At 37.7% G+C, this 27116-nt stretch overlaps 1 protein-coding gene across 1 annotated transcript in view; it reads right to left on the bottom strand.

The window, feature by feature from the left end:
- RNF217 (ring finger protein 217) overlaps positions 1-27116 on the bottom strand; it is a 106418-nt gene that overhangs the window by 34220 nt on the left and 45082 nt on the right. Inside the window, exon 2 of the mRNA XM_081140979.1 lies at positions 9053-9286. Coding sequence (XP_080997105.1) covers positions 9053-9286 — 234 coding nt within the window. The remainder of the gene's footprint in view (positions 1-9052; positions 9287-27116) is intronic.

Below are 27116 nucleotides of genomic sequence, written 5' to 3'. Positions count from 1 at the left end.
CTTCCGAGAGTTGCAGTAACCCTCACTAACAGAGGGAGCTTGAGAGGGCGCATCTCTGCTTCTCGTAAGTGGAGAAAGTCCAATGAACACAATCTGTCCACTGAAATCTTATCCAGATCAAATGCTACTTGCTTCAAGGTGTCTTCCCTGTTCCTCCAACCAGACCCAGCATCTGCCTTACAGAACACGTAGATGTCTAATGTCCCTGCCGGCCTGCAAGTTCACGCAGGGCAAGGGCCACAGCTCATTGATCCTTTATTTCTTGAGTTAGGCAACTCGGAGCTCCTGGCACATGGAACGTACTCAGTAAATCATTTATAAAATGAATTATTTTGCACAGAGCAAGTACTATATACTGGCTAACATTAAAGTAATTCAAAGAAAAACCAACACCTTTAATTTATGACCAGTGACTGAGATGATATCATTACTTCTTAGGTTAGCAGGTGATGTTTACTAAATATTTTACCCACATGACATTTTACTGAGCATCATGCTTAATGTGCAAACTCTTCTACAAGAGGCAGGGCTGCACGTGTTCCAAGAATAAAGTTATCAGAGTTAGGAATCTTAATTAAGGTGAGATAACTTCATATTACTTTTTTAACTTTTGAATTCCCTTAGTTTTTCTGGAAATCTGGGCTACAATAACACTCAGATGACAAGTTAAACCAGCCCACTTTTCCTAAGCAAATGGTGTTTCTCTTGACAGCTCATCCTGCCAAATAATTAATCCACAAAATTAAAACAGAGTTCAAAACCTAAAAGCAACCCAGATAAGTCTTTCTTTGCCTAAAGTCTATATACTTCTACCTACATAATTATTTTAAATAAATCACAGAATCATTACTTATCAAACTCAAAATATTAGACAATTCCATGTGTAAATGTAGCATTACACATAACTCAGTGTTCCAAGAAGAATCTGCTTTATTAGAACTTCAGGTTAAGGCAAGTACTCAATAATAAAACATATTCACCAATTCATTTGCTCATTCAACAAATATTTATTGAGCACCTTCAAGCCGCAGGTGCTGAGTGTACTGAACTTAGGCACGTAAAAAAGAATGAGAACACTTTGTCCTCAAGGAATTTACTGAAGGCAGACAGCTATAAATCCAGAGGGGGATGTAACCAGGTAATGCTGCTAGAGTAGACGCTTAGACAAGTGGGTGCCATGGGAAAGATGCTCCAGGGAAGGCTGGAGGGTTAGTATGGCCTTGAAATATGCGTGGGATGTCACTGGGACAAGTGACAGGGTAACACTTCTAGAAGAGGTGCCAGCCTGAGCCACCACGGAGGCCTGAGAGGACATGGTGCACTGGGGAAAGCACGTGTTCTAGTGTAGCCTGAACAGAGATGTCACTGCAGCTGGCTTGACCCTGAGCCTTGCTGAAGCATCCAAAACCCAGGTTGAATTACATTAACGTATCTATACTCTTGATATATACTCAAAATACACTGTGGTCCAAAATGAAACATGTCCTGATATGAAACATGTAAAACTTATGACTGTCAGAATATGGTATGCCTAAAGAAACTGATCAATATGTAAAAAAGAGGGAAATCTCATAGTTACAAAACATTTTGTAACAACTCCTCCCCTAGAAGATCAAATCCTAAAGCAAGAATGGCAGTGGAAGGGGGTTCTCCACGTGGGAAAAAACGGTTTGACGTCCTGTCTTGATTTTTTCTTTTTACATTTATCTTTATTGTTTAAAGTGTTACAGATGTCCCCTTCTGCACACCCCCACTGACCCTCCACCCTGCAAAACTGATATGTGTCAGGTGTTCATCACTGTAATTCAATACCTGTACACACTCCAAAGTGATCACCACCAAGTCTAATTACAATCCTTCACCACACAATTTACACCCTTCACCATTTCAACCTCTCCACCCCCCCGACCCACTTCCCCTTGGTAACCGCAGTATGTTCTCTGTATCTATGAGCTTGTTTTCATTTTGTTGCTTTTTTTTTTTTTTTTTGGGCCTGTTTCTTATCCCTAAGATTCAACCCCCTGCTTGGGGATTTCTCCCTGCTGTAGTGCCAGTAACACATGGGCTTCATGAAGCAGTGCTCCCTGACCACTGTCCAAACGTGGCCAAGTCACCCTTCCTTCATTTCAGCATCGCTCAACCTAAGCTGGAAAATGAAACGGTTTCCTAAGGGTTGGGGACCAAATGGGGACAAAAATGCAGAGTAACACATGGTAAGATAACCTGTATGGATACATAGTAATTATTCATTAAATAACATCAACGACCTCCCTCACATAACACAACACACTCGCTTCAGTGCGGGCTTTTCTTCTCAACCGAGAGACATGCTCTTCTGGGGCAGCCTTTCTAAACTTGGGAAATGGGGGGTTTCATCCTTTAAAAGGAGTCCTCTCTCCCCAATTTGAAAATCAGTGTTTCATACCAACCCATTTTGCTTCTACAGCCTAGAAGCACCTTTAAGCATTTATAGACTCTTCTCTAAACCTCGAAAGCAAGTCCTTGAGAAGTCTTATCTGTCTGGGTCTACCTCTTGTCTGAGGACCCACCTCTTCATCAGGAATATAAAAGGTCCAAGAAGAGTGTCCTGGTTTGTGCAGCCCAAGCTCACTTCCCTTTTCAACAGGCACTCTATTCTGAACACAGCACAATAAGGCTCACATCCCACAGAGATACCCCATGAAGTAGCCAGAGGGCCATCTAATTACATGGTCCCACGAGAAAGTGGAAGTATTCTCTGCGACCAGTGGGCGAAGGCAGGACAAAGATCTCAGCCCAAAGGTAACAATGAATTCTTTCAAAATGGAAAGGAAAGATTCTAGAAGTAGCAAGTTCCTCAACAATGGAAGTGTTAGTCAGTGCCCAGGCCACCTGGGAGGCATTCTGTAGAGAAGACTCATGCAGATGTCGACGGCTGCATTAGGTTCCCTCACAGATCTGAGAGGGTAAATGCAGCAAAGACAGACTACAGGGCATGGCAGGTGAGAAACACACAGTCCTAACGTCTTCTAGACCACTCTGTAACAAGCACCAGCCTTGGCTTACTTTTTTACTTATTACTCAGCAGGTCATCAGAGAGAAATGATTCTTCACTTGTCTCTTACGCTGAAGGTCCAAGGATGATGTAATAAAGCGAAACACACACACACACACACACACACACACACACACAGTTCTCAGCTCCACTGCAGGTCAGTTTGTGGTAGTTGTGAGCCTTGATTATTACAATTATTGTAGTTTTCATTGTCAGAGATGGGTTAAAATATCAAATGAATCCCAATATTTGACTTTTGTTGTTAGAAGTTCAAGCACAAATAAAGAGTTTGTAAAATATTATGGCTAATGTATGCATCAAGAAAGCACAAAGAAAACTTCAACAAAGCATGTCATTAGTAACTAGAGGGAGAAGTGCATCCTAAGGCACTTTAGTAGTTCTGCATCATAGCTATGTGATACATATTTTATCAAAGGTAACATATAACGCACCCATTTGTTTAAGCTGGTTTCTTTAAACTGGGCTAAGATGACTTCATCTTTCTCTCCTTCACAAATCTATGCTAGCAACAATCATTTAAGAAACACACTTGTTTTCTATTGGCTACTGGCATCAATGATGCATTAATGCCAAGAGAAAGGGTGTGTGTCAAACTAAACTGATCTTGAAGGGCTGATGCACAATCTAATTCTCAATTTGCAAACACTGTCAACTCAAAGTGCTGGTATCAGAGAAAAACAGAAGAGCAAAGCAGTGCATGAACTACATAGTCATGGGAAAGCTTTCAACATTTTTATATGTAGAAAAAGTCTCAAATCTACTTCACAAGAAGGAAGCTTAAACACTATTCATTCATTCATCTATCTGTTTAATTATACATGCACATTGCTTATCAGAAGTACAACTGAAGACGTGCAGCTGGGATTTGAACAAAGGCTTGACAGGCCCCCAGAAGCAGAAATAGTGGGTAAACTGAGTATTACCTGAATTCCAGCCTTTCACTTAAAAGCTTAGGAATAAGAAACCCACTGATTTGATTATGTTCTTAAGGACAGAAAAGTTCTTTTACCAAATGCAGGAAATAATGTATTTCTTTTACCTTATGATGGGTTAAAGCACCATTTTTGTGAGTTATCAAGATTTTGCCTTGTATTTGTGGCAAGAAGAGTGAAGATTATCATTAGTTTTCCTTCAAGGAAACCATTAAGAGAATTACCTCCACCATGTTCCCTATGCTGATTTATGTATACCTTTCAATGCACCCCAAATCATATGAAAAGCAAGGTCATTTCTTCGTCTACACTTGGAAATAAGAAACCTAGAACTGCCCTTACCTCAGTAAAATAATGACCTTTAATTATGTTCAATTCTCTTCACTCTTCCATGAAAAACTATAACTTTCCCTCCCTGCCCAAGCATACTTTATTTCTGTGAATTCAATGACCACCCCTCCCAAATACTAGTGCTTTCCACCAGATCGCTGCTGAGCATAAGACTCATGTTTCCTGGAAATCTCTTTGATGCCCCAAAGGGTCTTCAAACTTAACATTATCAACACATTTTACATTAAATTAGTTTTCCACCCCCTAAACTCACTCTTCTTCGCCAAGACAGTCAGTTTCATCCCTCCTCTACTCCACCCACCCAACAGTCACCCAATCTTTTATTCTGCCGCGATTCTCTGTGACTCCTCCGTCGCCTTCCCGATAGCCCGGGACGGCTCACTCCGCTGCACCGCCAGAAATGAAAACAAGCATAATAATTTCTAGCGTGTGTTGAGCACTCAGGATGTGTCAGAGATGGTGCTAAGCACTTAATATGTGTGAGCTCATTTAATCCTTACTACACTCTTCTGACAGGTGCCATGACTACCCCAGCTACCACTAAAAGATGCAGAAATGTACTCAAGGTTACAGAGCTAGTATGTGGCAGGCTGAGGGTTTAAATCTAGTTTGAAGCAAGTGCTCTGTCTACCTCCTCCAGCTTGGCAAATTCAGAATTTCAAGGCTTAGTTTCACGTGTTTACTCTTTAATGAAGCCTTTCCAATCTCTCCTATCCTTTCTTTTCCTGTGATGTCAGTATTTTCCATTCACATTTATTACAATACACATTGTTCTTTATGCAATGGCCCATTTATCAATTCCTTCAACAAATATATTTTGAGAGCATACTCTACCTGACACAGTGCGTGATACAGGTTATCAGCAGTAAGCAAGCCTGGGCCTGGCCTCCTAGAGACCAGTGGGAAAGAGAGACTTTAAGTAAATAACCACACAAATACACCATAAAATCCCAGATGATAATTGCTATGGAGAAAGATATCAGGTGCTGGTGATGTGTCTGTCTCTAGGCATCACCTGAGTGCCAGTAAAGTCACAACCTCAACATTTATATTTCCCCACCACTAACTTATTGCCTGTATTGATATGCAGTTGAATTAATACATTATAGGAACTGTTTAGGTTAGAAATTAGATTTCTAATTGAGAAAAATGAAATTAACCTTGCAGAAATGGAATGGTAAACATTCTGGTCTCATGACAAGAGTTGAAGGAACAAGAAGACAAATATTATGGACGAAAAAGACGAGATTTGACCAAAGGCAAGATTGTCTCAATGTAAATCTCTCAATTCAGGAATGTACTAGTTATATTTGATATAGTATAAGTTTGACAGAGTTCAGAACATAATGAAAATCTCTATTTATTCAAACTTTTGCCAGAAGGGAGATGCTGAGTGACAGCCTGGGAGCATAAACTGGGACATAAGAGTTCTTGTTACTGCTTATTGATATGTTCTGTTTATACCTTTTCCATCCGCTGAGTGCGAAAAATTTAACAAGTGGTACTTACCAAAAACCAAAAAAACCCCCAAAACCTATTCAAATGAAATCCCCATATATGATATTTCAGCTCTCAAATTTCATGTTAGATACAAACGTATTTCTTGCTATAAAATAGCTGTGCTGGTTTCAAGGGATTTTAACCTTCTATGCTAAATGCTTCTGAATTGGCAGCCGAAACCATCATAGATGCTCAAAGAGTGACATTTTGGATCAAGATACTGTAACTCAATGACTCAAAAGAATAATATTGAAATATATGTTACAAAGGTTTTGTCAGTACACAAAACCTGCTGTAGGCTGTAAACAACATTATAAAGAGATTTTAAATTGCTCAGGCATGTCACACATTAGTAGCAACCCTTTCTCTCTCCCCCCCCCCCCTGTTTGTCATATAATGACTCAATTTACTGCATTTGAGTGCTTTGAATTCACTACTCTTAAAGTTATGATGAACGACATCAATTTGGAAGTGGGTTCTGTTATTGGGGAAGTGCAATTTTTAAAAATACAGCAAACCTAAAAAATATTCATTGGTTCACTGCAAAGAATGAAGATCTTAGTCTCAGCTTAGGGCGCTACTGTAACCATGAGTGTCACAGTTGGTTTGCTGGAGTAGCCATGGCCCTCCTCATGGACATGCAAATCAGGGAGTTAATGTTAGGGTGAGAGCCTGGAGTTCAATGGTTCAATGACAAATGCTGGTTAAGTATTACACTAAATAGTCAAATCATTGCTTCAGGAATTGTTTGAATTACTCCTAGAACTTTTAACAACATAAAACAGAGGCATTATTTACATTTTTGGTTATAGGTCTTCTATGTAAGAAGAGTAACAACTATTCTCAGCCTCCAGTTCTGTGGTAGCTTCATTTTTCTTGAAAGTTGCTTAATAGTTTATATTGAGATTTTCATCCCTCACCCATTGCTGTGGATTTTAACTGCTTCATAATTAGTAACATTTATTTTGTATTGAATTCCCCCTCTCCCTAAATTTCCTTCTCCTCTGCTCATCAAAATAAAAAACCGAGTTTATTAGATTCAAGATATCGATCCATTTGCCCCCTGCTTCTCTTCTTACCTACAACCCCACTGATAGATACTGGAGGAAGCCTGATATTGGGAAATGTTATCAGAGTGCCTGGCCTTGGTTCACTCAGAATTACACAAATATAGGACCCTGTACTTTTCATATTTTCTGTATTTCACTCTCAATACATGTGTGCTGGGATAAATTATGCTCATCACAACATAACTTGGTGATTTTGGATGAAATGAAACGGGTAACATTTTACTATTATATATAATTGCACTTTAAATCATATCTCCTCTTACCCACTTCATAAGAGCAATATATTTTTAAATTGTTTCCACTTTGATTCAGTTAATGTACACATATTTTAATTAACACAAATTCTAAAATAGTATAGTCTGAGTTTATATATATTTACATATAAACATGTAAATTATATAAATATATAAAGTATACAAATGTATATTTTATAAAATGTATAATATATAATTCTAAATGTAATTTAGAAAAAAATTAAATAGCCTATGTTATGGACTAATAAGGCCTTCTAAAACAAGTAATTTCTGATAGCATCAATAATATAGAATTGAAATAAAAATAACCTAAGAATATAAAGTCAAATAAAAGTATCCTATTGTTAAATCAGCATTCAAAATCACTGTGAGAGTATTATTTAGGTTATAAAATTTCATAACCTCAAAAATGCACTTTTTAGAGAAGAAAAAAAAGTTTCATTTCTTACAGTTATGCCTTAAAGAGACAAGCCTGAACAAAAATAGGAAATACAAAAATTAACGATGAGAGTCAAGCAGTTTCAGAGGCCAGTCAGTCATTCCGCGGCTTTCGCTCACCTAATCCAGTTCATCAGCCCAACAGTGGAGGAAACTACGTGCTAAGCCATGGTCCCCTCAAAGCTACAGAATGAATGCAGCAGCAACCAGGCCTTCCGAGACACGGAACGTGGTGAAAACTCACCATGAATGGAGATGACTTCACACAGCCTTTGCGACCACGTCATCCTGCCATTCTGCTGCAATGACAGGATGAAAACTACTCCCGCAGGCCTCATCACGTTTCCACTTCACTCGCTCCGAGGTTTCCCAGTTCTGCTGCATATTAGGGTCACCTAGTGAGGCTCAAAAATTTTCCAGACAACTGTTCTGGGGTGGGCCTGGGGCCCCGCTATATCTAAAAGCTCTCCAGGTGATTCTAACGTGCAGTCAAGGCTGTGAACCAATGATCTGCTCCCATAGCTGCTGCCTTAGATTTCCCTGCCTCCTGTGACATCCTCTATTAATGCTGCCAGAATGGTCTTTCTGTAATGCCTACAGAATTAAATTCAAACTTCTGAGCACAGGATCTGCTCTTAAATACCTGACCAGATGCCTCACGCTACTCTGTCCACAAGCTCCACCAAGCACTTGTTTCCTACATGCCTGCCTCAGCCTCTGGGCCAGAGCACTGACTCACCTCTTGCTCTGAAATGCTCTCCAGTTTATCTGTTTATCTGTCTGGAGAATGTATCTTCTCTATGAAGCCTCTCCTGACATTCTAACCCCCACTCCACAGTGTTTTCAAAGCACAAGTGTATTGGGTTTCATGTTTTGTTTGTCTGTTTTTTGTTTGTTTTGTTCTTATGACTAATCATATTTTAGAGCACATGTCTCTCTCAGACATTTTTTGGAACAAGGACTATGTCTCATTTGCTTCTGTATCCCCCAAACTTAGCATACTGCCTAGCATATACTGACATTTGGTATTTGCCAAATAAATGAATGAATAGCATTTCATATTACTTTCACTTTTTACAGACAGAGCCAGACGGGATTCATAATGGGTCTGCTGAACAGGTCAAGCTTATACTAAATTTAAAAAGAGTCTTAGTATTTATTTAATATTTAGTAATAGTAGTGACAATTACTTTAAAGATTAGCCTTTCAGTTATGCTACTAGATGAATGTGAAACATGGTTAAAGTCAAAGAAAATCCTTAATTAAATCCTCAAGAGTGCTCTCCTATCATCAGCTTCCCCAAACCGTACATTTTCAGAATCAGAGCCAATATATACTCACCTTAGAGTCTGGTAAGGGAGGGAAGCCCACTTAATGCCCACCACCAGTTGGCCTAATTTGGCTGCTCCCATCATGTGACATCTAACCCACAGCTCTGGTGAACATGCTTACTTTGTATTTGCTTTCTGATCTGGAAGGGGTGGGAACATGTCCTTTTTTCTTGAAGGTTGTAAAGTGCTTGCATTGAGGACATGGCTTGGTGCTGGAATCAATACGGCCAAGTTCTAAGAAGTATTTATATTTGATGGAGTCTTCATGCGTTAGGTTATAGATAACCGTTGTTTCCTCCAGGAATTCAAAACATTCTGTGATAGGGCATTTGATTTCTACTTGGCCAAGCTGTACCTGTGTGAAAGAGCAGAGGAGAGAAAAAACAAACAGCATTAGTATTACATCTCTCTTCTTGTTTCTATACAGTACTCTTTAATAATTACAGTAAAGAATTACTTGTTATTTTTCATGATTCCTAACATAGTAAATGGTGTAATCACTTTGGTACCTATATTGCGAAGTACCAAAATAATTAATCAGTATATAATGTTTCCAAAATGATTTATAGCATGTTTAAGCATTCTCTATCATTATAGTATTTGTGCATTTCAATGGATCTAAACCACAGGCTCACCAAAGATGCAAATTATCATCCCAATCTCTGGAAACCCTAGGGTGAGACAGCACTCAGACAATGCACTACTAAAGGAACAGCTGGGATGACAAGGTGTTTCAGATTTCTCAACCTTACTACAGAATACTTCAGCATCAATATATTTATATATATATATATATATATATATATGTATATGTATATGTATATGTATGTGTATGTGTATGTATATGTATATATGTATATATGTGTGTGTGTATATATATATATATAAATAAAATCTAGTAATTTAAAAATTATTGCCAAAAAAATAACTCTATTTTCCCTGACCCTTCCATGTAAAGAACATATAATAATAGTTCGTATCAGAACTGCAGGAACAAGTAAGAAAACTAAACCAATCACAACAGTGCACATAAGAGTCTATCTTTGGACAAACCTCCTGATCAGTACCCACCTGCTGGAAGTGTAAATTACTACATAATTTTATGCTATTATTGTACAAAATATGGTCCAGAGAAGTTTTTCAAATATTTGCCCCAAATGATTCTTTTCTACTTTTTTTGGTGAGTCTGCCTATAGTTACAATCAGATTTTACTACATTGTTATAGTTATGATAACGTTATATTCCACATTATGTTTTATCATAAACTATTTTCATTTATAACTCAAGACAGAGGCTCTCTGAAGATGTTTAAATAGACAGAAACCATGTGTGATATTATAAGAAACTGGCTTAATGAGATGGACAAGATTTTTAAAAAATTAATAAATGTTTCCTCTCTTAACACTCTGTTGACATTTATCAAGCCCATTTCTGAGCCAGGTACTGGGCTAGACACTGAAACTTTGCAAGTGTCTATCAGTAAAGAGGCCAAAGTGATGAGAACGCCTGACAGGGTGTCACGGAGGATATGGGGGAGGCTTGGCAGCCTCACACTTGGGAGGCTCAGAAAAGGCTTCTTGAAGAACTGAGGTTTCAAGTGAGATCTTAAGATTAGTAGGAGTTAATCAAACAAGATTAAAGGTGTTTCAAGCAGACAGAAGACACAAGAGCAAAGGCCTGGAGGTAAAGAGAACACAGCACACTACAGCAGGGATATTCGTATCTTCCCCACATCCCAACTGGATCAAACATACCCTGCCCTCAGCACATGCATCCTAACTTAAGGATGGCAGCCTTAGAGGGGCTGAAAGGCGGGCAGTGAGACCGAGGCACAGAGCGTGGGTTTAGAAAGACAGGGCTGTACAGACAGATCAGAGCACAAGGGCAGAGCATGAAGCCACCTTAGAAGTCTGGGCGCTTTCCCTATGAAAACAGAAAACCGGTTTCAGCGTGTAGAAGGTGATTTCTTCTCATTCCACAGAGAAGGGGCTCACTCGGGCCATCTCAGTGACTCTCACTTACTGGGAAGGAACATACTATATGGGGTAATAGCTAGACTTTTTAATCTGGCCTCTCTCAACTATAAATGTACTTGTTCTAACCATATAAATGATAACAATGGAAGCAGCACTTTCACAGCTACCTAAGAACAGTCAGGTCTTAGAGAAATGCAATATCGTTTAGGGACCAGAACGATGCAAGGCAGCTTAAGGGAGCAGGTGACCTCGTGACTCCTTCAGCAGGGGTGTTCGTTACTACACCACATGAGGGTTCCTACCAGCTAACATCCAACCAAGTACCTTTTCTTCTGCAATGTTTCTCAGATTTGCCTGCAAATCTATTCTATTTCCATGGAATACATAATTTCCTTATGCTTTCACATTTTCTGCATTTTGCCTATTCCATACCTTCTTTCTGGAAGCTCCAAATTCCCTACCCGACTACAGTGAGTCAAAGGACCTCATAGCTTATTAAACAGAATCACTATGATCATATTCCTCCACTTTTCCCCTGCTAACTGTCCCCTCTTTTCTTCTTTTTTTTCTTTTTCTTCCTTCCTTTTACAGTATAGGGCCTGAATCTACTTCCAGAACAACCGCAGGAGCCTCTTGAAGTATCTGTTAAGAATTCAAGCTCCCTGGCCCCCACAGTACCTAAAAAATTTTACTCATTGCTGATAAGCTAGTCATTGGTGGTTTGGAACAATTACTCATCTGATCCTTTGGATTACACATACTTCTTCATACAAACAATATCCCTCTTTTCATAATAAAATGTTACAGCCTACACTGCTTGGCCTCTACCTGTCTATCTTTTTCAGAATAATTTCCTGAAAAGATCTCAAGTCATCATGATTAAGCAAAGTACATTCATTCACTTACTCAACAAGACACATATTTCATCAATTCAAGCATGCGTTTTTGTTCAACATTTTAATAACTCAGAAGTCAAGATTATCTTACAAATCAATAGCCTTCAGCATTGTGCCATAGTTTAATTTGCAGTGTTTTTATTTTCTTGGTGGCTCAGAATATAATATCGCATCCTACAAGTGATCATATCTTAGATTTCAATGAAATGTGGTTTTTATGGGTTAGGCAGTATGATGGACTCTGAAGATATGAAGAGAGAGACAGGGCTTCTGTTGGAGGAAATGCACGATAAACTAGTGAATAAACCAAGCAGACTAATCAGTTCTGAAGGAACTACACACCAGGGAAGGATCTGAGGAGGTGACAACTTAAACTGAGAACTAAAGGGCCTGTCATGCAGAGAACTTGGGGAAGGGACTGCCGGCCAAGGAAACAAGGACAGTGGCCCCGGGGCCGAATGTGCCCAATGTGCCTGTGTTCAGAGAACAGAATGGAGGGACTGAAACACATTGGAAATGAGCCAGAACACAAAGGCTCTGTTGGCTGTGGTAAGAAGTATGACTTGTATTCTGAGTTCAGTCTGAGTCATTGACTGGTTTTGTGATGAGTGAATACCCCAATTTACATTAAAGTCATTCAGGCTCTTCCCAGAGAATGAACTGTAGAAGAACCAAAGTGGAAACTGGGAAAATAGTAGGACTCTGGGTTGCACCTGTTCTTCCTACCAGTGGCATCGAACTGTGGCCAGTCGTTCTGCAGGCGGCAGATGACAGAGACGGAGCTAGGAAGCCAGAAGTGGGCCGAGGCTCACTATGGGAGGGGAACCACATGGGGTTTGGTGATGAAACAGATACAGAGTATGAAGAAAGAGAAGAAACCAAGAATGACTCTAGGTTTCTGTTTGAAATAATCTGATGACTGGTGGGTGCTACTGAGAAGTTTCTAATGAAATATACTTTACGGGAATATGTAATATTTGCTGGAAATGATTCACTGCAAACTTATTATAGTAACAAGAATAAAGATCTCTAATTCATCCAAAAAAACATATTGAGCTCCTATAATATCACACACAAAGGATATAAAGTAGTTTGTCATGAATTTTGCCTTCGTGGCATTTGAAGATACAGTAATTAAATTTGTGTTGATAGTCTCTTCTAGCAGCTTGGGGTTTGATGGTACAAATTCATTTAATATTATACCCAATGTTTTAAAAATTTTTTATTAAGGATAATCATAAACATATGCAAAAGTTGGCAGATTGGTATTACAAACCCGAAAGGACTCATTTTCCAGCTTCAACAATAAACTCTTGGCCACTCTTGTTTTATTCTGTGCCCTGACACAGATGGTCCTCCCATATTATTTTGAAGCAAGTACCAAAAATCATGTCATTTCATTCATAAATACTGCACTATAGGTCTAAAGAAAGTAAGTCTTTTAAAAACATTACCATGATACCAAATATCTCCACAAAAGACAATAATTATTCAAAATCAATTTAAATGACAGTTTAAATAACGTGCCATCTAAATTCTGTTTATAAGATTTTATGGACTTAATATACTTAAAACGATGATATTTTAAATTTCAGTTGTGTTCAACGCTAATACTACTATTTATATCACTGGAAAATATACTCTCCAATTCTTCTGAGCAAAAACATGTCCATTCTTGTAAGACAAATTACTTAACTCTAAAACAATCTCCAAGGGTGCTAGTAAGAGGCACTCGTTTCCACTTAGTGCTCAAGCTGGATGACTAATTTGCCACCTGGGAGAACTCAAAAGTAATTTAGTGACACAGGTGAAGGAGACCTCTGGATAAGTGGTAGACTAATTAATTAAATCATCCAGAAAAAAGAACAGAAGCATAAACCTTGGGCTTTGAAGCTCAATTTATCAAATATATGGTTTATGGTTTTGGCCTTGGTTTTAAGTGTTGGTCATGATAGTTTACAAGGTGTCTTGGCCTTTTGTTCATGTGATATCAGGAAATTTCAGGTTTCCTTTTTCCTTAAAAATGGACCATGTCAATGTGGCAGAGAGAAGAGTATGCCACAACAAAAGCAGTAACAGTCATAATGAAACGGATACAGTACCCTCTACATGCTGAGCACTGTTCTAAGCACTTTCTGTGCATTAATGACTTTGTGGAGCACCACAGAGGCACATTCATTTTCAGGTTCATGGATTTTCCTGTAAGTTTATCATCAGTGATTATAGGAGGTGGCTGCTTTATTGATAAATATGATTTTTGTTTACTTAGCAGCTATTACAGAGCAATGTGTTAGATGCCTTTAATAACTGAAAATACTAATGGAAAACATCAACCCAAATATCCAAGAAGTTCTCTCAATCTGAGGCAACATACATATAAAGAAAATCACACTTAGGATATAAAGTAAAAGTGTCAAGCACCAAACAAAAGGAAATTACCTTAAAAGCAACAGAGGAAAAAGACATTCCCACATAGAAAACTTTGGCCCCAGGTGCCAAAGTTTTGTGGGTAAATTCTACTGAGAATTTAAGGATGAAACACCAATATTATACAACTCCTCAAAGAATAGGGAAATAGGGGGGAGATTCACTGCTCAAGTTGTTTCATGAGGCCAACATAATTGTGACACCAAAACCTGATAAGGACATTGCAAGAAAGGAAAATTACTGACCTATCTCCTCATAAACATAGATGCAAAAGTCCTAAACAAATGTTAGCAAACCAAACTGAACAATACATGTGAAAGATAATACATCATGATTAAAGGTTTATTCCAAGAATGTAAGGTTGATTTAATATTAAAAAACCAATTGATATAACTCACACATTAGTAAAATAAGAGAAAAATTGAATGATTATCTCAACAGGAAAAGTATTTAATAAATTTGATATTCATTCATATTAAAATCTTAGCAAACTAGGAAGAGATGAGAACATCTTTTATCTGACAGAGTATCTATAAGAATATCTACAATAAACATCATATTCAATGATGATCTAGTGGGAGCTTTCTTCTTGAGACTGGAAATGGGGCAAATATTCACTGCTTTCAATATTTAACACTGACTAGAGCTCACAGCCAATGCAAGAAAAGCAAAAGCATAATGAAAATAAGACAACTGGAAATAAAGATATAAAATCCCCCATTTCTTGCAGATTGCATGATTGTATATATAGAAAATCCAAAATAATATACAGATATACTATTAGAATAAGTGAATTTAGCAAATTTGCTAAATAGGTTAGTACACAAATATCAAATGTATTTCTATATGCTAGTAACAAGCAACTTGAAAATAATATAGAAATGTACACCTGAAACATATAATTTTATTAACCAGTGTTATCCCAATAAACTTAATTAAAAATGGAATAACTGAAACAAATATTCATAAGAAAAAATATCATTATAGCAATATTCAAAACATCAGGTAAGAATTAATCTAATAAAAGTTGTATACCTCTACAAAGAAATATTTGAAATATTTTTGAGGACATAAAAAGCAGCAAGTTAATGGAGGGATACATCAGGTTCTTGAATTGAAAGATTCAATATAGTAAAAAGGTAAATTCAGTCCATATTGATCTACAGATTCAAGGCCATTGCAATAAAATCTCCAGTAGTTTTCTTTTTCCTTTTCTTTTTTTTTTTTTGAGAGGAAGGTAGGTTCAAAATTACAAGTTGATTGTAAAATACATATGGACAGTCATGATACTCTTGATCTAGAAACAGAAAGTAGTAAGACTTGTTCTACCAGATATAAGATGAAGCATAAAGCTCCGGTAATTACAAGAGTGTTACACTGACCCAGGGATAGACTGGGTCACATAATAGAACAACAGAACAGAAAAGAGTACAGAACAGAACCACTTACATATGGACACTAGATGTATTGACACAACAGAGCAGTGGGGAGGGTTTCTTTTTCAATAAATTATACTGGGTCACTTTCTCTTGGCCTCCAAAATATGCTTAAATATCCTAAAAATGCCAAAAGCAAAAGCCATTGGTGGTTTGGTTATGGAAAACATAACCAAATCATAACAAATTCTCTAAACAACCCTGAAAAGTGAAACAAGAAAGCAAAATTTTGCAAATAGAGGTGATTTTGAGGTTTATGAGTAGGCAGGTGAGTGCCTCTGACTCAAGTGTGGGCACATTTAAGGTAACAGATTAGGGGAAATTATTGCAACGTTGATATGTTGACGAAGAGGAGTAGTAAAGTAGCTCCCTAAATTTGTTCCCTGTACACAGGAAGGTATTTTTCATTTTCTGTTGGGTCTTATAGGATGTGTTTACCCACTCTTCTGGGTGAAGGGCCTTCAAATATGAGGACAGTTACCATGTCCCTCCAGGATGATTTCTGCCAGGAAAACATCCCCACATCTTTATTCTCACATCTGGGTTGAAGTCTCTCCTTCCTGGCTTTGTTGGTTTGTAACAGAGTGTGACACCCAGAAACCAGGACCGTCATGCAGGTGTGGCCACCGGGGAAACAGGATTACCCTTAACCACAGTGAAGCCTGAAAGAAAAACCCAAAGGAAAAAGCTCCTAGGAATGATAAGCTACCAAAATGAACCCAAGGAAAATGGGAAACTTGAATGGGCCAATTCCAGAAGATATTAGGGTCTGTCTTCCAGGAAAGCATCTATTCTCTGGGTTTTCACCTGTTGCCACTGAACAGTCGCTTATGTTCTCCCTCTTTCTCTCGGCGGTTTTCTCTCTTTTCTCATCTTGTTTGCTTTTACTTCTGGGATCCTCAAATCAGGATCCTAAAAGAATTAATCTTTTATTTTATTTCTTAAAATAACTAGCTTCAGGGCTAGCTTGTACTACTTCTTCTTTTTGTTTTCCTTTAAAAAAATTTTAAGTTTAGTATTAACCTCATCTTTTTTTGTTTCATTTTGTTATTCTTTTCCTTGTTTCTTAAGATGATTCCTCAGACCCTTTGTTTTCTGCTTTTACTCTTTATGATTACAGTTTTTGCTGTGTTTTAAAATTTTGGCATAAAGTGTTCTGTTTTCACCTCCTCTTAGTGTTTCTTAATTTCTATGCAGTTAAGACTTTTTGGTGACTTTTTTTTAATATTTATATTTGACTTTACTTGATTATGAATGGAGAAAGTAGACTGTAAAATCTTAATTTTAAAAATATTAAGGCTTCATTTCTAGCCCATTAAATAATCTTTTAAAAATGTTTCTCAGACATTAAAAACTTTTACTCTAATCAAAAGATGTAAGAGTCTATATAGATGTCTATTAAATCACAGCTTTGATGTTTTAAATCAATTCTTCTATGAGCTCATTAATTATTTAGCAACTCAACCTGATCCTCAAAGAGGGGTATTGAAATTGCTTACTATAATTTTTTCAAAGTATTTTTGCAGTGCTAGTTTATGCATTCTCGGTTCACACATTTATCTGCAATGTTGCTGGTGCAAACAGGTTTATGACATATCTTCGTAAATAGTCTTCTCCCTATTGATGTTTTTACACTTTTAAATTCTCCCTCTACCTCATCAGGAATTAATATTGACACTTCTCCCCTCTTTTTATTGGCATTTTCCTCCTATGACTTTGCTCCTTTCTTCTCAACTTCTTTTTAAATCCCTTTGCTGTAAATGATTTTATGGATTAGTTTCAATTCAATACCCAAGTATTTATTCAGTGCCTACCATGGGTAAAGTAGTGTTTTCCAAACTATAACAGATGATGGATCCAGAATTATTAGCAAAACCAATAACCAAAACTTAGGATTGGTCTTGAAAACAAGACAGGGTTCTGAGAATCACGGTATAGGTTTCTACCTATCAAAGCTGAAATGGGAACATTAGTTAAATTTATTTCTTAATGCACTTGGTAGTCTAGTTTATGTTGTACATCATCGCACTAATGACTTCTAGGCTTTGTCCTAACCCTCTGCAGTGTGCGGTGGGGAAAGCAGTCATGTCCTAAGCAAATTAAACGCAGTGGGAATCCCACCCCACACAGTGCTGCCATCTCGGCAATGTTCTTTTTATGGAGCTGATGTCACATAGTTGGGTATTTTTTTAATCCCAAACCTTTCTTCTGGAAAGTTTTTAAACAAATAGAAAACAAAATCGCTTCTTACGACACTCCTTATGAACTTGAAGGTAATCCAAGTTTGACACATTCTGTATTTTTACTTACAGCCATGTAAACGTTTTTCCCCCCTACAGGTTTTGGTCTCAGTATTGGCAAGCATCAGTGGTTTCCTAAACATCAACCAAGTTAACATAGTTCTTTAAAGTAAAAAGAGCAATTTCAACAGGGTCTTTTCATGCCAAAACAAAGTATCTTTGTGCACTATCCACCCAGTTCTAGGAACAGTCTGTTCATTACCTAGAGTATGTAGAAAATCCATAAAGAAAAAAATAATTCTCTCCTTCCTGGCTGCTATTCATTATTTCCAGATATAAAATACTGTTTTGTGTAGAGTGACCAAATTTTCCTGAATATCTACCTCCCAGGAACAAAGCTAAAGTGCATTTGAATATAAAAAGAAAAAAAAAATTAAACTTTCTCTTTCGATGTTTGAACTTTATACTTCCAAAAGTAGAGAAATCTTATTCTAGGAGAATAGCAATGTTTTTAAAAATATGAGTGGGATAGAGAGGTGTCCAAAAAAGACGTGGATGGCCAATGAAGATACTATAAACTTTTACTAAAGAGTTCTGTAACTAGATGGAAAAAGGACTGGAATACTCACAATGCTAAATGTCTTGAATTATTATGAATACATTTTAGAAAATCCCACTCTGCTTCAAAAATAATGCTAACTGGATGGTTAGTACACCACTGTTCTTTTGTATTTGTTTGTATTTTTTTTTTCCAGTCAGGGAGATAGATTTGGGCAGCTTCGTCATTCACATGTCCACTTGGTTTCCCTGGAGTCAAGCGTCACCCAGGAAAGCAGTACAATTCCTGGAGACTTTAAGGACTGCAGAAGGAAACTTGCCTACTAAAAAGACTGACTTGATAAACATCTAACTTGGATTCTCGATTTTTTTTCAGAGAAAGGTTTTTAATATGTTTTAGTTTTTCCTCTCCAAACAGGGATGCACAGTGCCCTCTTACATTCTTACTACCATAGAAAAGAGGAGTATTTATGACATGTTCGTGCTCTAAAGTGAAGGCTTAAATTGTAAACCTTCCAGAAACTTCTGGTATTGTCAGAAGAAGTGAATAATAACAGCAGCAAGCAGCTAATATTATTGAATGTTTATTATCCAGGCACTGTTCTAAGCACTTTCTATCAGTCACCTCATTTTACCTGATAAGGATCCTATCAGGATCCCAAAGCACAGGAGAGTAAGGAATTTGCCCAAGTTCACACAGAAAGCGCTGAAGCTTTCATGCAAACCTAGTCACTGCCAGGGCATGAGCACATGCCACTGTGCACCTGCAGATGGCTACCTGGACTTGGCAAAATTAGCCACTTAGAATAATGCCATGTTGCTATTGGCCACTGTGAGTTCCTAAATGCTTCATCAAGTGCAGTAAATGCCTTTCTAAACAGGATACTTTGATAACCATGAGCATTCTAACCTTCATCTGTCTCCTCTAGGCACAGTCCTGTAGACAAGCAGATGGTCCCCAAGCTCCTCTGGATGCCATAATTTAGCAGCAGCTCTTTTCTGGGCCCCTCTGAGCCACCCCTTCTTCACCTGCGAACCATTTCTAATTTTCACCTCCTGCCTCAAGGCCTCACCTCCAACCTCCCCTTTCCCCTGACTGATACACATGCAAACAGCAACCTCACCTCCCAGCTGACAGGATAAAATCTAACGTGGTCAGATGAGAAGCCCTTCACTTCCTGTTCTTCACACAGAAGGAGGTGCGTTTTCTTCCGCTTAGCAGAAAGCAGAGCTCCCCAAGCTTCCCAGGATGACTATTTCTACCCACCTCGGCAGCGCCCTCAACCCTCTCTGGTAACTTCAGACAATTAAGCACATAAACATGCTCAAGTTTCTCCCATCATAGCAAAAAAACAAAATAAAAACTCATTAGGACTCTAGGTGCCTTAGTCTTTACATCTTATTGTCCTTCCATTTAGAGCCAAGTTAACGAAAAGATTATTAAATGTTCCTGTCTCTATGTCCACATTTAAAAACCCACTACTATCTGTCTCACCCTCCACTTTGTCACTCTCTACAGAACTGGCAATGACCTTCTCATTACCAAATGCCTTTGTGAATCAAGGCTTCTTTCTTCACCCCTAAGACATCACATTCTCTTGGGTTCTGTAACTTCCGTCTGCTTTGAGGATTCTTCCAACATCTGTGCCTCAAAGCTTCCCGAGTCTCCAAGATTCCACTTACAATGAACTGTTCTCATTGAGTAATCTTTCTGAGCCATTCCTTCACCGCCAGGGCTGGAACTCCCCACATATGCTGAAGGCTTCCCCATGCCAATCTCCGGCCCAGAGCTCTCTACTGAGCTTCTGATCTACAAGCAATTCCCTACTCAATGTCTCCAGGCAAATACTTCAAACTCAGACCAAAACCGAACTCACTGCCTCCCCATCTCTCCCTGACAGCCCAGTTTCCTTCATGTTCTTTATCACAGGAATGACAAAGAAACTGGAAAACAAAGTATTATCTCTTCCTGACTTTTATTCTGCCTCATCTCTCCTTCAACCAATCAGTAAAATTCTACTTTACTCACACTTCAAAGAACCATTTACATCTTTTGATCTCCACTGCCACTCAGTCCAGGCTCTGGTGTACTCTTTCTAAATCACAAATCTGCTCATGATACTCCAGTAATTAAAATACTTCAATAATACCCTTGCGTTCAGGATTAAGTGAAAACTCCCTAGTGTGTGAAATAAAGACCTGATTCGTGATTTCACTACTTTTCTGGATTCCCTATTGCTCTTCCCTTCATTGCAGGCTATACCTGGAGTCATACACTGGTCTGCCTCTGGAACAAGCTGTTCCTTCTATCTGAAAGAGAAAAGGCTGGTACATAGGGAAGGAAACACTGCTGGCCCTCTCTGTTGGTCAGCCCATTCTTCCAGTTCAACTCCTTCAAAGTGTTCCTAGGCTGCTCTGATTAAAGGGCATTCATTCCTTTTTTTTTTTTTTGCTTCTGTTTGAATGCACCAGTTACCAAAACTGTTGTGGGCTGACCAAAATCCCACTGGACCCCATATATATATTTTATATATATAAAATGGAACTATATAAATTTTATCTAACTTTTGAATAATCTCATCATTTTTGAGGGAGAATAGAAACACTTTTTTCTTCCCTAAACCAAATAGACCTGGTTTGGGCCTTACCTTCTAGAACTGGTAGGAAAACAAGTATCAGTCCTACTGGGGGCCTAGAGTGTGGGGATGGGTTTGATGACAGTCTTGGGGGTCTCTTGTGTTTGTGCAACTGATAAGTGATTTTTAAAGGCAATTTAGAAAAATTAAAAAGGAGAAAAGTTAGGCCTTGCCTTATTATCCAAATATGACCAATATTAAGAATTTCATGTATTTCTTTGGAGAATATACTATATTTATTCTATTTGCTCTCCAAAATCAATTTGGTATCTTATCTTTCCACAACATAACATGAGCGTTTTCCATGTTATTACCATCTGTAGAGTGTAGCATTTCAGAAAGTAGATGAGCCACAGATAACCTGTGGAGGCTGTTTCCAATTCTGTGTGGTTATAAATAATGTGGTTATGAATAACCTCATACATAAAGCTTCTTCTGTATTTCAGATTATTTCCTTAGGATAGATTCCAGAATTGGAATTATTGGGTCAAAGTATGTGATTATTATAGGACTCATGACACACACTGCCAAACTGCCTTCCAAAAGTCGTATTTATTTACAGTCCATGATACTAACCATTTACCACACCTTGCTCACTGAAAACCCCCAACAAAAAACAAAAACTCAAACATACAAACTAAACACAAAAACCTGCAAAACTTTTGCCTTTAATGTGATAAGCAAAAATGGTAATATTATTTGAATGTGTGTGGTTTTCGTTTTTTGTTGCTAATTGTAAGCTTTAACATATATATCAGCATATTTATTTGTTGTTTCCTCCTTTTCTGTGACTCTCCCAGCCAGGTGCTGACCTGCACCCGCGTCACGCTCAGTATAGACTCCACAGTATTCACGGAGATTACATAACATTCCATGTGAAGTCAGAATAGTTTCCAGCAAGATGAGCCAAAGCAACAAGCCCGCATCCAGAATCCAACCCAGAACAGATGTTTGCTTGGCAGCCTACTTGCAATAATTAACATCAGAAAGCAGGGCAATTAAAAAATACAAGCCAATCTCACATCCATGAATCATGGTTCTGTAAATGTCCAAAACCATCTGGATAACTGGGCTCCGCTCCTCCATTTTAAGACCTGCATGCGGGACGAAAGACAGGGGACCTCTGACTCTTAAATCACTTCTCATTCTCTGCCTTTTAATAATAGATATTGCTGTAACTGTCTAACGCCCTCTTTCACTGGATTATATCCTACTCAGAGGCACATGCCATATTTATTTACCGTGGTATCCTTGGAAATCACCAGGACCCTGCCTTGCATACAGTAAGCACTTAGTATTTGTTTGTTGAAATAAATTGAAATAGAATAATCAAAGCCTTGGCAGATGTCTGACCTCAAGCCAGAGGGTGTCTCTTAATTGTACTGGTAGTTGTTTATCATCACAATAAACAGCTCTGTCTACAGTCCTGCTGCTGGTGGGAAGTCTGGCAAAGGAAGCACACCAGCCACGCTGCATGTGAAGGCCAACGAGAGAGAAGAGCGCTGGCTTCGGAGGCAGGTGGAGCGCCTTCCCTGCCCGCGTGGCTCCTGCCTGGGTGTGCTGCGAAGTCTTTCATAAAGCTGACTGAGATATGAGACAAACTGTGACATCACCTAATAAACAAAATTGGCAACAGATGATCATTTTCATGTATATTATTCTAGCCAAGGTTTCCCAATACACAGAGGGCAACAGGCAATCCTCAAAGGGAAAGAGAGGAGTGTCACCTGAGTTAGCAACCTAGACGTTTTCATTTTAATGCCTTACTATTACTCGATTGCATATTTTCAAAACATTTAACAAAGACCTATCCCACATTTTAGGAAACATGCCGACTGCCTCCAGTTCCACACCATTCCTTTCGCAAAATCAACATCTTGACTAAGTCTCTACTGGCAAAGATTTTGCTGAAGTACTTTTAAAAAAATAAAAGAATACATGATTTTCTCCAAAGAACCCTGTTTTCTTTTAGTGGAGAATCATATTTTGAAACCAAGATCCAAGCTTCAGATGACCTTATTTCTACTGGGTATCATTGCCTCTAGGTCCTTTCAGCCATCAGAGTTTATTAAATACATATAATTTTATTTTATAAATTATATAAATATAGCATATTTAAATATATTTTTAAATCTAAAACATGTCTTTAAAATATTTTTTTTCTTTGTTTTAAATCTGATAATTTCAAACTGATGCCTCTAAGTCTAACCCAATGCTACAAGGGTTCTTTCTTGCATTTCCTCACTCCATATTTATATCTCTTCTCTCCTATGGTGAGAAAATTGATATCAACATACTTATTTATTTGCTTTATTTTTCAATACATATGTAAGAGTTTCCTATACCAACAAACTAGCAACAACAAACCACTACATAAAGATCAAGATTTACTTGAAATGAAGTTCTCTTTGTACTCAGACTATATCTTGCTAAGCATAGTCAAAGCACTGTGTTTCAAGTTGTCTGAATTAATTTTTCTGTGTCTTTATGCAATCAATTTGATAATTTAGTTCCTTTATTTCTGTTCATATTCTATATTCAGGCTTGCTTTCTTTTTACTCTAAAATTTTTAATTTTTGATAAGTAAAATCTTAACATGGCTCAAAAGTCAAAACTATATAGAAAGGTATTACAGTCAGAGTATTTTTACTTTTACTCTACCTTCCACCCCATTCCCATCCATCTCTGTAGGTAACCATTTCACTGTTTCTAGTGTATCCTTCTTATGTTCCTTTTTGCAAAAATAAGCACATAAATTCTTCTTTCACATACTGCCCAAAAGTATTTTTAATCTAGTTGAAGAGATAAAGATTTCCCACATAAAAAATTAATTAAAGAATGAATGGAAGGCAGAATATCGGTGACAAAAGTAGTTCATACATGCACCTAGTATTAAATGTGCTTGTGGTCTTCTTCAGAGGTATTGAGAGACAGATTTTAAAAATCAGTTTAATCATGCATAGAATCCAAAAAGCCATAAACACCCCCAAATTTGCATTACCAAATAAACATATAACACAGTAAGATTAGAATTTTCAAAATTACCTAAAGCAAGTCATTATTTGCATTTATTCTTGACCATCAAATGAGCACTAACAACGTGTTATATGCACTTGACAAGAAGGAAGAGTTCTCACTATACGGAAGACACTGAAAATCACGAAAATCCACCTTAGAATTCTAAAAATGTTTAGCAATAGAGATACATATAACCTAAAAGCTTATTTTAAAAATAGAGTATACAAGCTAATACTTCACTTTAAAATTGAAGACTTAAAATAAAGAGTTCTAATAAATAACTCTAACTGGCTTCAGAAGTAAAATCTTTATTAGTAGCATGACCTTTAGCTAGAAATTGATTAAATATCCAGACATGATCATTTCTGGATTTAAAAGTAATTAAGTAAAGCCAAATCAGATGCAATCTGATTTTCCATAAGCCTATCATAAATTTAATGGATTAGAGAGTCAAATACATTTGTAGTAAAATATTAAAATGGTATTATTTTAATGCTCTACAACATTGATAACATATACCAAGCACTATTCCATGTGTGATGTATGAGTCATTTTGCCCTCTCTTCATAACATTCATATGAGGTTATTTTTATTATTATAATTACCTTCGTTATCCCCATTTTGTAAATGATGAAACTAAGGCTGTTCATAAGTTAAGTAACTTTCCTAGGGTCACAGAACAATAAAATATTGTCTATGCAGCTTAAAAATTAGAGTTAGGTAAGTCACCTATTCACTCATCAATATTATATATGCATGTGTTTTTTAAAAGTCAAATGATTCTGACAAAGTAGATAATAAAAACTGAGACCCAACTCTCACCCTTATTCTGAGAGGAAAGGAGTTTTCAACTCTTATTTCTTTTGTTATTATCTTTATGTTTCCAGAGAATATTCTTATGTTCTTATATTAGATTAAAATGTAGAACTCTCATCATTTTACTTATTTCCATCCACCCAATAAAGTTGTAGCACAAGTTTTTGTTAATGAATAATCCATATTTAGAATACTGTGACTACATAAGCAGTATGTACTATTTACTGCTGAGCCTAATAGTGTATTATAATGCCAGTTCATTTTTTTATGTAACAATTGCATTCCTAGGACTTAACATTTTCCTTGTTTTTCTATTTCCTAGCTTTCTACACTATTACTCATATTTCTTAAAATTCTCCAACCGCATCATAAACTTTCCCTGAAGATTACATTCCACATAATCAGAACACGTTCGTCCAGCTCCATTTCTCCTTTCTTAGAGCACACTTTGCGGAGCCCTCTGTCCTGCCCCAGCGTGAACGGGTGCTGCAGCCCACAGCTTCCCGCCTCCCCTCCCCTGTGCTGCTGGAGAGCATCCTCACGGAGGCGCCACACAATCCACACTTCAGAGTGTGGCAGTGAGGAGCTGAGCGGAAGGTCTGTGAGCCAGCCTCACTGCTGACTGCATCGCTGTAGTCATGTGGCAAGCTGGCCTTTCTGCTGGGAAATCACACGTGTCAGCAACCTTAGGCATTTCCCCTGGGGCTACACCCTCTCCAGAGAAGAACCCTGCAGTGTTATACCTGGAAATGTATGGAGAGTTGTCCATGTGGCCAAAGGATCTGCAGGATTCATTGCCCTTTGTATGCACTTGCCCTCAGATCTCTATGTTCCGTGCATTGCCCCTACCTCATCACACTGGGGGCCTGCAGCACGCCTCCCAAACCTCCAATGACAGAGAGGGAATCACCTAGGGTCCAGAAAGGGAAAGGGGGTGAGGTTCCTCTCCCTTATTCAAATTTTCAACTGCTTTTACTCCTTTCAGCTCCACAACTCGTCACTATCTTCTAAATATTCTGGTGCCTCCTATTTCAAAGCCTTTCTGAGATTCACGGGTGCAGACTAAACTTTCTTGTTGGTAGCCTCCCCCCCTTTTTTTAGCACCAAAGTTTCAAATAGCTCTGTTAAGTCAGCTATCCCTCCATCCATTCTCTCCTTTTAAAAAGAGGTCTGGATTTCTGGTCCACTGCTGTCCTTTCCCTTGTTCTCATGGTCCTTGTGGGTTGAACTCTAAGTTTTGTGAATGCCAACGTGCTTGGAAAGTCTTTAACTAAAACAAACAAGACGTTTTGTTTTCAATGAAAATTCTTGTACTCAAGGAGATTTGTCTTGAAGAAATACAATGAGTTCATTCTGTTGTATCAAAATGAGGTATGAATTAAGCTAAATTTTGAAAAAAATTGTAAATAATTCTTTTTCTTTTTTTCTTTTTTTAAAAAAACTGAATACCAGTGCTCTCTGCATTTCCAGCAAGTCACTTAATCTTATGAAAATAAAGAAAATTGTACCTTTCCTCAAATGTCAGCTGGATGGCTGAACTAAGAAATTATTAAAAGTATAAAACACAGCTATGAAGCAGTAGTATTTCTTGGTTCTGTAATTCATTAACTGATGCTACTATCACAGAAAGGGGCCCTTCTACCATGCCTCTATAAAGAACATAAAGCTTTCCTTAATACTTACATGTTATTCTACCACAAACTCTTGAATAGCCTTCATTAAAAACAGCTTATGGTTATACTTACAGAAACTCTAATTCTACTGATTGCGCACCACCAGGTTGGGTTGGGTGTAACCAAAAATAGTTTAAATGCATCAGAAAATCTGATTAAGGGAAATAATGTGGTGACTTTTGTTAAGTGAGTAAATGCTTCTCTGTATCACTGGCTTGGTAATTCTATAGGTTTTATTTTAACCTTTTACCACTGAATGTGTTAATCCATTTATAATGCTATGCTTGTGCCAAAATAGCTACCGAACACAATTTGAACAGAAAGATTAAAGTGACTGGTGCCCACACTGTAAAAATATACATGCAGTTAAAACTTAATAATTTCTCAAAATACCAATGGCACTTTAATATACATAATTAAGGAAGAAATTTAATCCCTATTTTAATCATAGGATTATATGTACTCGAGCGTACAGGCCTATAAAACATGTGATCCTAGGGCCAAGTAG

The sequence above is a fragment of the Miniopterus schreibersii genome (assembly GCF_964146895.1).
Source record: "Miniopterus schreibersii genome assembly, chromosome: 6".
Classification (NCBI taxonomy): domain Eukaryota; kingdom Metazoa; phylum Chordata; class Mammalia; order Chiroptera; family Miniopteridae; genus Miniopterus; species Miniopterus schreibersii.
Note: the sequence above shows the minus strand (reverse complement) of the source record. Positions and strands in the feature narration are given on the sequence as shown.